General features: G+C 42.4%; 1 protein-coding gene across 1 annotated transcript; it reads left to right on the forward strand.

The window, feature by feature from the left end:
- Positions 1–1583: 1583 nt before the first annotated feature.
- Positions 1584–12744, forward strand: CCN3 (cellular communication network factor 3; the record flags this gene model as incomplete). Its single annotated transcript, XM_081322793.1, has 5 exons — positions 1584–1712; positions 1793–2006; positions 4109–4357; positions 9600–9799; positions 12472–12744. The coding sequence occupies 5 exons, from the start codon at positions 1584–1586 to the stop codon at positions 12742–12744; spliced, it is 1065 nt and encodes a 354-aa protein (XP_081178919.1).
- Positions 12745–12979: the final 235 nt, after the last annotated feature.

Raw genomic sequence — 12979 nt, forward strand, 5'->3', positions numbered from 1 at the left:
AGGTTTATTGTGGCATCAGCTAAACAAATAAATATGGGCTGATCATGTCCAACTTGCAGGTGTGTTTCCAGGTGCCGATTGCCACCTTTAAAGTCCTACATGACTTGGGAGCAGCTTATCTGAGGGATCCTCTCTTTCCAAAAATTTCTACCCATCCAACTTGATGTCTATGGAGACTCTCCGTCATCCAGTAGCTGCTGTGGCAATGTTTCTCACCTTGGCAAATTGGCAGATGCCTGGAGTTCAGTTCCCAAAATTCTTAATAGTGACTGGGGAATTCTGGGAGTCAGAGTCCAAACACCTTAAAGCTGCCAAGATTGAGAAACAGTGAGGAAGAACAGGCCACATTTTGTCTTTAAGGAATGGGGAATTATTGGTGGCATAAGCATAAGGAGAGGGGAAGCTCCAGAGTGCTTCCTTGGGTAATCTTGTGGATCTCAGACTCCTTTTCACCCAAACTGGGCCCTATAATAATAATAATAATAATAATAATAATAATAATAATAATAATAATAATAATAATAATAATAATAATAATAATAATAATAATAATAATAATAATAATAATAATAAGAAGAAGAAGAAGAAGAAGAAGAAGAAGAAGAAGAAGAAGAAGAAGAAGAAGAAGAAGAAGAAGAAGAAGAAGAAGAAGAAGAAGAAGAAGAAGTTGTTGGAGAAGAAGGAGAAGAAGGAGAAGGAGAAGGAGAAGAAGAAGAAGAAGAAGAAAAGAAGAAGAAGAAGAAGAAGAAGAAGAAGAAGAAGAAGAAGAAGAAGAAGAAGACGAAGAAGAAGAAGAAGAAGAAGAAGAAGAAGACGAAGAAGAAGAAGAAGAAGAAGAAGAGAAGAAGAAGAAGAAGAAGAAGAAGAAGAAGAAGAAGAAGAAGAAGAAGAAGAAGAAGAAGAAGAAGAAGAAGTTGGAAGGGACCTTGGAGGTCATCTAGTCCAACCCCCTGCTCAGGCAGGAAACCTTATACCATTTCAGGCAAATGGCTGTCCAGTCTCTTCTTAAAAACCTCCAGTGTTGGAGCATTCACCACTTCTGGAGGCAGGTTGTTCCAACTTCCACTGGTTAATTGTTCTAACTGTCAGGAAGTTTCTCCTTAGTTCTAGGTTGCTTCTCTCTTCTTTGCTTTCTTCCTTCTTATTTTATTTCCCAAGTCATTTGGAGGATGTCTAGGGAGATTCTCAGCCATCCAGGTCATGGTTGCCCCCCAAGGTGCTTTTTTCAAGAGGCACCTGGACTTTCTCGTTTTTCTTTGAAGACGTTTCGCTTCTCACCCAAGGAGCTTCCAAGAATGAGAAGCGAGCTTCTAAGAAGCTGCTCGGACGAGAGGCGAAACGTCTTCAAAGGAAAAACAAGCAAGGCCAGCTGCCGCGCGAAAATGCCCCTCGGCGACTTCCCCGCACCACTTTCTCCGCCGCCACCTGTCAAAGGCCGGCGCCGAATACGACACCGCGGGCTGCGATTGGCTCCGCCACGTCCGCTGCGCCTCCAATCGGCGGAGGCGGACCGTGGAGGCGCCGGGTATAAACGGGATCCCGGGGCGGGCCCCGTGCGCGCTTGGCGAGGCGCATCCAGCCCGATGGGGAAAACGCGGGGCGACTCTGGGCGGGAACGTCTGCCCAAGATGCGGCTGGGCTGCCTCTCCGGGTCCCAGGCGCCCTTCCTCCTCCTCCTCTTCCTCCTCCTCCTCCCGTGGAGCCTGGCCGAGGTTTGCCTTTGCGCGTCGGAGCGGCGCGACTTGGGAAAGGGGGCTCGGCTGACGCCGCCTCTCGCTTTTGCTCTTTGCAGGTCCGCGGCCGGTGCCGCCTGCCTTGCGAGTGCCCCGCCGAGCCGCCCGCCTGCACGCCCGGCGTGCCGCCGGTGTTGGACGGCTGCTCCTGCTGTCTGACCTGCGCCCGGCAGCGCGGGGAGAACTGCTCCGAAGCGACGCCCTGCGATGAGAGCGCCGGCCTGTTTTGCGACCGCCAGGCGGGAAGGGAGGCCGGCCTCGGCGTCTGTAGGGGTAAATCCATGGCGCTTTCCCCGCAGGCGCTTTCGGCCTCTCCGGCGGGATTTTTTCCTGCCGCTCCTACCCCGAGAGGCGCTGTGAGGATGGAGAGGAACTGGGTCACCTTCGTAGATGGGCTTCTCCCAACGACTTTGTCCCAGAGGCAACTGGACTTTCTTGTTTTTCTTTGAAGTAGTTTTGCTTCTCACCCAAGAAGCTTCTTTAAACTCTGAGTGGATGGTGGGGGAATGGAAGGATTTATTTATTTATTTATTTATTTATTTATTTATTTATTTATTTATTTATTTATTTATTTATTTATTATTTAATTTATTCACTTATTTATTTATTTATTTATTTATTTATTTATTTTATCGCATCACATTTATATACCGCCCTTTCCCGAAGGACTCCTTGCAGACACCTGGTCATTTGCATTCTTTAAAGAGGGTCGTTGAGACCATTTGGGCGTTTATCTGTGTCCTCAGGGTCACCTGAGTAGTGCAAATGGGTGTGGAGCTGCCTTTGCTCAGTGGTGCCAAGAAGGCTCCACATCCAGTTGCACCGCTCAGGTGACCCTGAGGACACAGACAAACCTCCAAGTGGCCTCAACAACTCTCTAAAAGAATGCAAATGACCAGCAAGGAATATAAATCCTCCCATTCCCCATCATCCAGTCAGAGTTGAAGAAGCTTCTTGGATGAGAAGCATAGAGAAACAAAAACCAGTTGCCTCTTGAAAAAGCACCTTGGGGACAACCATGACCTGGATGACTGAGAATCTCCCTAGACATCCTCCAAATGACTTGGGAAATAAAATAAGAAGGAAGAAACGGAAGGGGCCCAGTTTGGGTGAAAAGGAGTCTGAGATCCACAAGATTACCCAAGGAAGCACTCTGGAGCTTCCGCTCTCCTTATGCTTATTCCACCAAATGATTCCCCATTCCTTAAAGACAAAATGTGGCCTGTTCTTCCTCAGTGTTTCTCAATCTTGGCAGCTTTAAGGTGTTTGGACTCCAATTCCCAGAATGCCCCAGTCAGCATTAAGAATTTTGGGAACTGAAGTCCAGGCATCTGCCAATTTGCCAAGGTGAGAAACATTGCCACAGCAGCTACTGCTGCTTGAAAGACTTGTAACTAGGATATATGGTTCTTAACTCCTGGACTGAACTGAAATTCTCAGTTTCTGCCCCTCCCCATTGTAATTTTTAATGTAACAGGAATTTGAATTAAACCACATTTTGGTTTGGCTATGAGTTAATTCAGTAGAATTTAGCCATTTTATCTTGGGTTGTTCTATGTTTTGGTGGATGGTTGCTTGTGCTGTCTTGCCTAATAAAGTTTAGGTGCTTCTGATTTTTTAAAAAAATAACCACATAAAGCTGTTTGACAGGGCAGAGTTGCTAAGTAGGGTAAAGTTTGGTTACCCTTTGGATGGGAGACTGTCAGTGAATTCTGGGGCAGATTGAAAAATCCAAATAACAATCAAAAAGGCAATGACCCCACGGTATCAAGAAAGTTTTATGGATGTGCATGAAGTCACTGAGCTCAGCTTGATCTTTTTTGCTAGATTTAATCAGCATATTCCTTAAAGATGTTTCTACATAACCTATTAGCTGACTTAGCCCAAAAGCTACTTTTGATTTTACATCGTTTATATTTACACTGGATTTAAATTAAATGTAGTTGGCATGATGGAAACTCTTTATCTTTATGAATATAGTGATGTCACTAAGAATCTAGCTTAATTCTAGAGCAGGGGTGTCAAACTGCCGGCCCACGGGCGGGACGCGTCATCAGGAAACCACGCCTACCCCACTGCCGCCAATAGAGAAAAAGCTCCAATTCGTCGCACGATGTCACGTGACGTCGCGAGTTTGACATGTCTGTTCTAGAGTGTCGGTACAGCATTAGTCTAAAACACCTGCCATTTTTTTTCTAAAAATGAACAGGTGATAATGGTATTCACATGCTATTTTAGAATTTGTTATTGCAGGAGAGCAGAAAGATCCTCCTCATACTGGTTTTTATCCCTGCTCTTGGTGTAGATATGACCTGAGTATTCCAACAATCTAGATTCACACAAAGCTTAATTTTTTTCCCTCTCTTCTACTTCAGACCTTGAAGGGGACAACTGTGTTTTTGATGGGATTATTTATCGAAGCGGTGAGACCTTCCAGCCCAACTGTAAATACCACTGTACCTGCAGAGATGGACAGATCAGCTGTGTGCCCCTCTGCAATGTTGATTTGTTGCTTCCTGGTCCCGAATGCCCCTTCCCAAGAAAAGTTGAAGTTCCCAAGGAATGCTGTGAACAATGGTCATGTGAGCCTAAAAAAGATGCTGCTGCAGACTTTGCAATGGCAGGTGTGTAAAAGGCAGTCTTTGCTTCTTCGCACGCATCTACTGTGCTCTTGTGACTCTTCAAGATCAATTCCCATTTATTAATGACGGTCACGGAGGGGGCCAATTCTTGGGGATTTATGGCAGATAAGAGCATACGCTTCTGTCTCGGTGCATTTGATTTCGTTTCATGTAGTATTGCCTACCTCCTTTTTTCACCAAAAAAATTAAAAGTAGGAATGCTTAATTCCTTGCAGGAAGTTGATCTAAAAGAGTAGAATGGGTGTGGAAGCCCTTAGGAGCCCTTCAAAATTTGTTTCTAATTACAGGTAGTCCTCTACTTACAACAGTTCACTTAGTGACTATTTGAAGTTACAACAGCACTGGGAAAAAGTGACTTACGACTGTTTTTCACATGACCCGTGCAGCATCCCCAGGATCACATGATCAAAATTCAGACATTTGGCAACTGGCTCATATTTATGACAAAGTGTCCTGGGGGGTCATGTGATTCCCTTTTACGACCTTCCGACAGGCAAAGTCAATGGGGAAGCCAGATTCACTTAAAAACCAAGTTACTAATATAACAACTGCAGTGATTCACTTAGGAACTGCGGCAAGAATGGTCGTAAAATAGGGCAAAACCCGCTTAGCAATAGAAATTTTGGGCTCAGTTGTGGTTGTAAGTCAAGGACTATCTGTATTTTGAAGTTAATTGAAAAGGACATTGTTTCCTATTACTTGCATTTAATACCCAATCACATTAAGTGTTTTTTTTCCTTCTGCTAACGCACATTTCTTTGTCCTGGCCCTAAATTATTTTTAGTGTATGCTTCTTGGCACATTACTCAAGGACCAAGTAAGGCCTTCAGCCTTAAAACGGCTGTGCCTCTCTGGACTGCATTGGAAAAGGCACTGTGATGGTACGGGAGTCTGAAAAAATCTTGCTTATGTTGGCTTCCTTCTCGGTGTGGCAAAACAACCTTAAATCAAACGTTCAATTCTTAAGATGGCCCTAAGGTTAAATATAATGCTTAAAAAGCCATGCAGAATTAGTCATCCAAGACCACTATTCATTTTTGGTTCCATGCCACCAGATTCTGCCACTCTTAAGCTTCAAGTTTAAATCTTATAGCATAAGGCTCATGTTAAATACAGTGTAATACTGTTAAAAATCTCTAGTATTGTGGGAAGCCTTAACTTAAAAGCTTTCTTCCCCCCTCCAATGTCCTGTAATAAGGAGTTGGAATTAGAGCTAGTTTGGTGTAGTGGTTAGAGCACGAGGCTAAAAACTGGGAGACCATGTCACCTTAAGTATGAAATCATCTGGATGATTTGGGGCCAGTCCCTCCCTCTCAGCCCTAGGAAAAAAGGTAATGGCAAACCACTTTTGAAATCTCCCTAAAAAAACTACAGGGATTCGTTCAGCCAATCACAAGAAGTGAGGACTGACTCAAAGACACTTAAAAAAAAACAGGCATTTAATGAAATTGCTTTATGGCTACCCAAGTCAGAGAGCATCATGGACCCCCTCATTTCAACTCCGAGCTACAAATACAGGTAGTCCTCAACGTACAACCACAATTGAGTCCAAAATCTATGTTTCTAAGTGAAAAAACTGTTAAGTGAGTTTTGCCCCATTTTTATGACTTTTCTCGCCACATTTGTTTAAGTGAATCGCTGCGGTTCTTAAGTTAGTAACGTAGTTGTTAAGTGAACCTGGTTTCTTCATTAACTTTGCTTGTCAGAAGAGTTGCTGAAGGTGATCACATGACCCCAGCACACTGCAACCGTCATAAATGTGAGTCAGTTGTCAAGCGTCCGAATATAAATCATGTGACCATGGGGATGCTGCAAGGGTGGTTAAGTGTGAAAAATGGTCATAAGCCACTTTTTTCAGTGCCATTGTAACATTGGTCACTACTTCCGAGGTAGGTAAAATGAGGACCCAGATTGTTGGGGGCAATAAGCTGACTTTGTAATAATGCCGCTTGGGGGGGGGGGCGAAAGCCCTAATAAGCAGGCATATACATAGAATGAAGGCTATTGCTAAGCACATTGATTTGTGCTTTAAATTGTAAGCTGCCCTGAGTCTTCGGAGAAGGGCGGGATATAAATGGGATTAAAAAAAAATGAACTGTTGTAAGTTGAGGACTACCTGTATTTCACACAGCGCAATTCATGGCTAATAACTGCCTTCACACAACCTGCAGGGCCCTTTTTTGTCAGTTGGCTTGTATAAATTCACAGATTGCCTGTATTCTCCTTTATTGGTATAAAACATTGAATAGCATCAAGATGCTCCACTACAAAGTCAATTTATAAGCATGGGAGGCATTGTGTCAGAATATTACATGCAGTTCACCTTCAATTAAGCTCTCAAGGAAGGGAGATATGTCATGCCCTCATGTATGCAATTCATAGGGATTCATAGGGAGGGAGATTTCATAATTTTATGCTGTGAATATCCTGTGGGGTGTTTTCAGTATTACTGTGACCACCGGTGAACTGCATAAAAATTGCAAAACAATTGCATAAAAGCTCCACCATACGATTCTCTTCAAGCCTGCATAATCCATGTTTTACAATGTTTACAGCAACAACAAAACAGCAGGCTGGCAACTGAGTCATCCTGCATCAAAATTCCCACCATTTTGGCATGCAAAGTTTACAAAGATTTCTGTTTTTTTCCCCAATCATGATCTCTTCCCGAGCAACCTCTTGTAGAACCTTAGAATTCCAGAGAACCCCACTGAGAAAGTCTGATCTTAAGGTTACTGGGTATCTCTTAACAATTACATTGAACAAACAGAAGATATGAACCATGAAAAGTGGTGCCTTGAAGGTACTTCCAAGTTTTTAATTCTTCAGGTTGTGAGGAGAAACTTGAAAACCAACATAGTGAATCTGTGGATCCTGGAGGGACAAGCCTTGGGCCATAGTTGAATAAATAATGGGATCAATCATTGGATTGAAATATATTTATATTGAATATATTTTAGAGTTATGTTCAGTGTAGTCACTTCCCCCCAAATTTCTCTTTCTGTGTCATGAAAAATTGCAATTTAGTGATCGATTTTGAAGGGACTCTTGAGAACAGTGCTCAAATCTTTGGATGTCCAGTCATAGCCCTAAAATCTAAAAATATTTATTTTCCTAGCTAAGAAAACAATGACCAGGAACAGTCTAGCTGTTGCATTCTACCACACAAGGCCTTCCTTCAGACGAAAACACTGAATAACAATACTGCTATGAATTTTAATTGCTGCTTTTATTTTGTTAGATTCCTGCTTATTTTGTCCTGTGTATTTTACATGATGTTTTCATGTTGGCTTTTATTATTTTCGATTTTTTTTTCTTTAATTGCTGGTATTAATTATAAATTGCTGCAATATTTTGTAAGTAGCAAATGTTATACAGGTAGTCCTCGAATTACAACAGTTCATTTACTGACCATTTGAAGTTACAATGGCACTGAAAAATGTGACCTATGCCCGCTTTTCACACTTAACAATTGTTGCAGTATCCCCCACAGTCATGTGGTCAAAATTAAGATGCATAGCCATTGACTCATAGTTATGTCGGTTGCAGTGTCCCAGGGGTCATGGGATCTCCTTCTGACAAGCTGAGTCAGTGGGGAAACCAGATTCACTTAAAAACAGTGCTGTTGTTGTTAGCTGCGAAGTTGTGTCCGACCCATCACAACCGCATGGACAACATTCCTCCAGGCCTTCCTGTCTTCTACCATCTTCTGGAGTCCATTTAAGCTCATGCCTACTGCTTCAGTGACTCCAGCCACCTCATTCTCTGGAAACAGTGTTACTAACTTAATAATTGCATGATTCACTTAACAACTGTGGCAAAAAAAGGTCATAAAATGGGGCAAAATTCTCTTCACAACTGTCTGGCTGAGCAATAGAAATTTTGGGCTCCGTCGTGGTTGTGCTTCAAGGACTACCCGTATATAGAATTAAGTTTAGCCTGTTAGAGAAATGAAGCCCTTCAAACCTCAGTGTCTGTATTAGATTGACTACAAATCTGTCTTGGGTGTGGATTTGGGGGCCTCCCTGTCAAGGTGATCTTTGCTATATTACAAAAATACATATCTCTATTTTTGAAAATCATTTTTGAAAATTAGTTTACTCGTATGAAAATATTTATAGACTTCCTCTTGATCATCAGCTACCCAAGGCAGCATACCAAACAGATATTAAATCAATGGGGTGTACAAAAAAAAGAAGACAATGAATATCTTGAGAAAGAAAAATTAGTTGTCAGCCCTTACGTCAATGAATCTTCAGAAGAGGAATAACATAACAGCTGGGAACTAAATGTAATGTTTATATGTCTTTGGATGGTGAATTACTGGTAGTTCTCAACTTATGACCATTTGTTCAGCAGCTGTTTGAAGTTGCAACCGCACTGAAAAAAATGACTTATGACTGGCCTTCACAATTACAACTGTTGCAGCATCTACCCACTCAAAATTTGGTCTCTGGCAACCAGCATGTAGTTGTGACAGTTGCAGCATCCTGGAGCCACATGGATCACCGTTTGCAGACTTCCATGGGAGCTTCTGACAAATCAGTTGAGGGGAAGACTGGATTTGCTTAACAATGGCAAAAAGGTCGTAGCCTTGGGCATGACACACTTAATGACCACACATTGCTCAATGATGGAAGTTCTGTTCCCAACTGTTGTCATAAGTCAAGGAGTACCTGTATATAGTAGTTATGGGCTGGGCCATGTGGAAGCAGATGGCATTTTAGATAACCTAGAACTTTACGAGCAACAGCAAATTAAATAAGACCCATAAATAGATTGAAATTATAATGCATTTAATGTGCAGTAAGACCAGTATAACATGTTTCCTGGTGTGGCTGAATTGGTTTGGAGTTGTTCTGGGTTTTTTTGCAACAGTTTACATTCTTTAGTAGCCTCCACTCAGAAGTTTGAGAGTTCAATCCTAGGCAGCAACAAATGTTTCCCTATTAGGGCGCAAAGAGAAAAATATCTGCTGTGAACTCTGCATAGGCGTCAGGAAGGGTATCCAGCCTGTAAACACTCAGCTCCATTCAGTTGTCCCAACTCCACCCCAATCAAAGGGATTGCAAGGTCGTTTAAAAAAAAAGTCTTTAGTAGCCTGCAGGACCTGATTTGAGCCATGCACTGATAGCCAAGTTTATCCTTTCCAGTTTTGGGCTTATATCTTAATCTTTTATTGTGTGGGCAACTGAGCAGTTCATTGTGGTAATCTTGCCTTCAGGATTCAGACAGGAAGTGTCTGAAGGTTCTGACTCAAGTTCTAACTGCATTGAGCAGACAACGGAATGGAGTTCATGTTCCACCAGCTGTGGCATGGGAGCCTCCACCAGAGTCACCAACAAGAACCCCATGTGTGAGATGGTGAATGAGATGAGGTTGTGTGAAGTGCGCCCCTGTGAAAAGAGTCCACTACCTGATAAGGTATGGCTTGCAGTTCATTCACGTGATGGTGCTAACCTGTACTAATTTGAAAGAGAAGAGCACGTAGAATCTTGGCTTGGGAGATAAAGGTTGAGTTGGTTGTCAAGTTCCTTATTTCAGTTATTTCTTCCAACCTACTTGTGAGAGTCCTGGGTGTCTTGAGTTGGGCCACTGTGGGAAATACCATGGTGGACTAGATCAGGGGTCTCCAAACTTGGTAACTGTAAGACTTGTCGACTTCAACTTCCATAATTTCTCACATAACATGGCTGGCTGAAGAATTCTGGGAGTTGAAGTCCACAAGTTTAAAGTTGCCATGTTTGGAGACTCATGGACTAGATGTAGCTCAGCCTGATCCAGCAGGTCATTTAGTATGCATTTATTTCCAGAAACGGCTTCTGAAATGGAGTTGTCATTGTGACAGTATAGGTTTTGGTAGTCTCCCATCACACATTAAACACAAGTGTAACCAAAGCAATGGGGCTGTTGCAGAACTAGCCAATGCCTCAAAAGATGGTCTATGATCTCTCAAGCCATTTATTAATTCTCTACAAAAACTGATTCAGTGTGGACAATGAAGAGCATTCCTTTAGCCAGAACTCTCATATATATTATGAGTGCAATATGGAATCTGATGCTGCATGAACTCATCAGCAGACTGGCAAAGTTTTCAGACTAGCAAAGACTGCAATTCTCATAATTTCTAGTTAACATAATAATCAAAAAATCCCAGGAACTGCATCCCACCACCTCAATCCAGAGTCTCAGAAGGGTTTTAAAAGACTGCAGTGAAATACCGGATGGTGGGATGCAGTTCCTGGGATTTTTGGAATTATGAGAGGAATTATGAGAATTGCAGTCCCAGTAAAACCAGAAAATACAAGCTGAGCAAGATTCCCTTAGTGGGTGCCCAGTACAAAATAGCCTTATGAGAATTTATGCTTGTGACTGAACTCTTTGGCAGCCATCTAATATGGCTTTATGTAGGTTCTACCATCAGTAACAGCTGGGTCCAAATAGTAGCATAGAGTGCTACTAGATGGCCAAAGAAGGCCATCTAGGCAGCGTCTTAGATGGAATAATAGAATAACAGAGTTGGAAGGGATCTTGGAGGTCTTCTAGTCCAACCCCCTGCTCAACCAGGAAACCCTATACCATTTCAAATAAATGGTTGTCCAATCTCTTCTGAAAAATCTCCAGTGATGGAGCACCAACAACTCCTGGAGACAAGCCGTTCCACTGACTGATTGTTCTCACTCTCAGGAAATTTCTCCTTAGTTCTAAGTTGATTGATTAGTTTGACTAGTTTCCCTCCATTGCTTCTTGTCCTGCCTTCAGGTACTTTGGAGAATAGGTCGACCCCCTCTTCTTTGTGGCAGTCCCTGAAATACTGGAGTACTGCTAACATGTCACCCCTCGTCCTTTTTTTCATTGAATTTGCTCTTGACACTGAAGCAGCAATAGATGTACTACTGGAAGTGCAAACCATAAAATAATATGGCCATCTTTTAACTTTCAGTTTAGAGAGTTGAATCCACCCATACCCAAAGTTTCCACGTTTCTTTAACAAATAATGTGCTAGTGTGGTTAATAGTTGGAATCTGCCTCCAAGGATATTTTCAAGATTTTGAGCCGTGTCAAACTATATGCTTCAGACTTCCTAATGTACGTACTATAAGACTATTCAGGGAATGTTTTCTCTAAGAAAGGAAGATACGTTTGGGGCACTAATGAACATTTATTCCCTTTTATGGCAGAACAGTTGGAGTTGTGTGGGCGTTTTTTTCCCCAGAGAGAGGAACGTAGTGCCCCAAAGGTAAATGTTCACAGGCTCAAAGAAAGCTGCCTGTTTTCCTTGCAATAATCATGGTTGCCATGATGAGCATCTCTGCTTTGCATGTTTATATGTAACAGGCAAAATTAAGTAGTTTTTTTTTATCCTGTCGCCGTCATCCAATCCTGCCAGTTTTGAAATTCAAATCCAGTGTTTCTCTGGGCTTCTTGGATTTGAGACCTATTCTTTTTGAGGTTAGAGAGCGTATGAAAATTGCTAGGGCTAGGTGAAGCCTCTGCTTGGAGATTCACTTGAAAGATGATTTTGCAAAGCCCAAGTGGAATTGCAATTCAGAAAGGTTTTTGTGCAAGCTCCAAAGTCTTCTCTATCAAATATGCCTGGCTAACTCCCTACACCAAGTGCCTAGCCTTGTGATCAAGGATCTTAGACCATGCTAGGTTGATATCACTTAAAAGCAATTTGAGATAAACTTGCTATGGTGATACCTTGAAGTGAAGCATAAGAAATGAGGTTCATCTTAACTCACAAACTGTTGATTTACAGCCTGTAGGCACCTACTTGTAAAAAAAGAAAGATGTACATAAGAAAAGGGAAGCTTTCCACTAATTCCTCACCTTTTTCTGCAGTTTCAATATACCGGTAACTGAAATTGCCAGACTTGCCCAAGGGGAAGGTTTTCTATGCAAAACTTTTCTGCACAGATCTCTTACTTTACATCCTTGCCCACACACACTGATTTTCATCACAACCCAAAAAGCATTACAAGTGGCCTCCAGCCTTTGAAATGATGCCCGTTCCATCCTAATGTTATCACGGCTATGTTGCATTAACTTGAATTTGGTTGTCCATCTAATTCATGTTCTGCGGTTTCTCGTAGAAGGGGAAAAAATGTCTCCGAACTATAAAGCCTCCCACAGCTGTCCATCTGGAATACCAGAATTGCACCAGCATCCATATGTACAAACCCCGTTACTGTGGCATCTGCAACGATGGACGATGCTGCACTCCACACACGACAAAAACAATCCAGGTGGAATTCCGTTGTCCTCAAGGCAACATTATCCAACATCCTCTGATGTCCATTACTAGTTGTGTGTGTCACAAGAACTGTCCTCAGAATAGCAACGCTTTTGTTCGAAAGCTCAGTTGAATGAGCCACTCAAAAATCACCAGACTGGTCTTCTGATGCTTTCGTAACACGTATCTTCTCTTTTGGGGGGAGGGAGAGAGGATCAGATGCTTTGATTCCCGATCCTGTCCGTCACTTGATTTCTAGATAAGGCATTTCAGTTCCTGTGGAATTTCTTTTGAAACCCTGCTTGCTTCAAACATTGTTGCGCCGTTAAAATATTGTCACTTGGGGTGTATAGAACTTTTATCTCTTA

The sequence above is a fragment of the Vipera berus genome, assembly GCF_964194415.1.
Source record: "Vipera berus genome assembly, chromosome: 3".
NCBI classification, from domain to species: Eukaryota; Metazoa; Chordata; class Lepidosauria; order Squamata; family Viperidae; genus Vipera; species Vipera berus.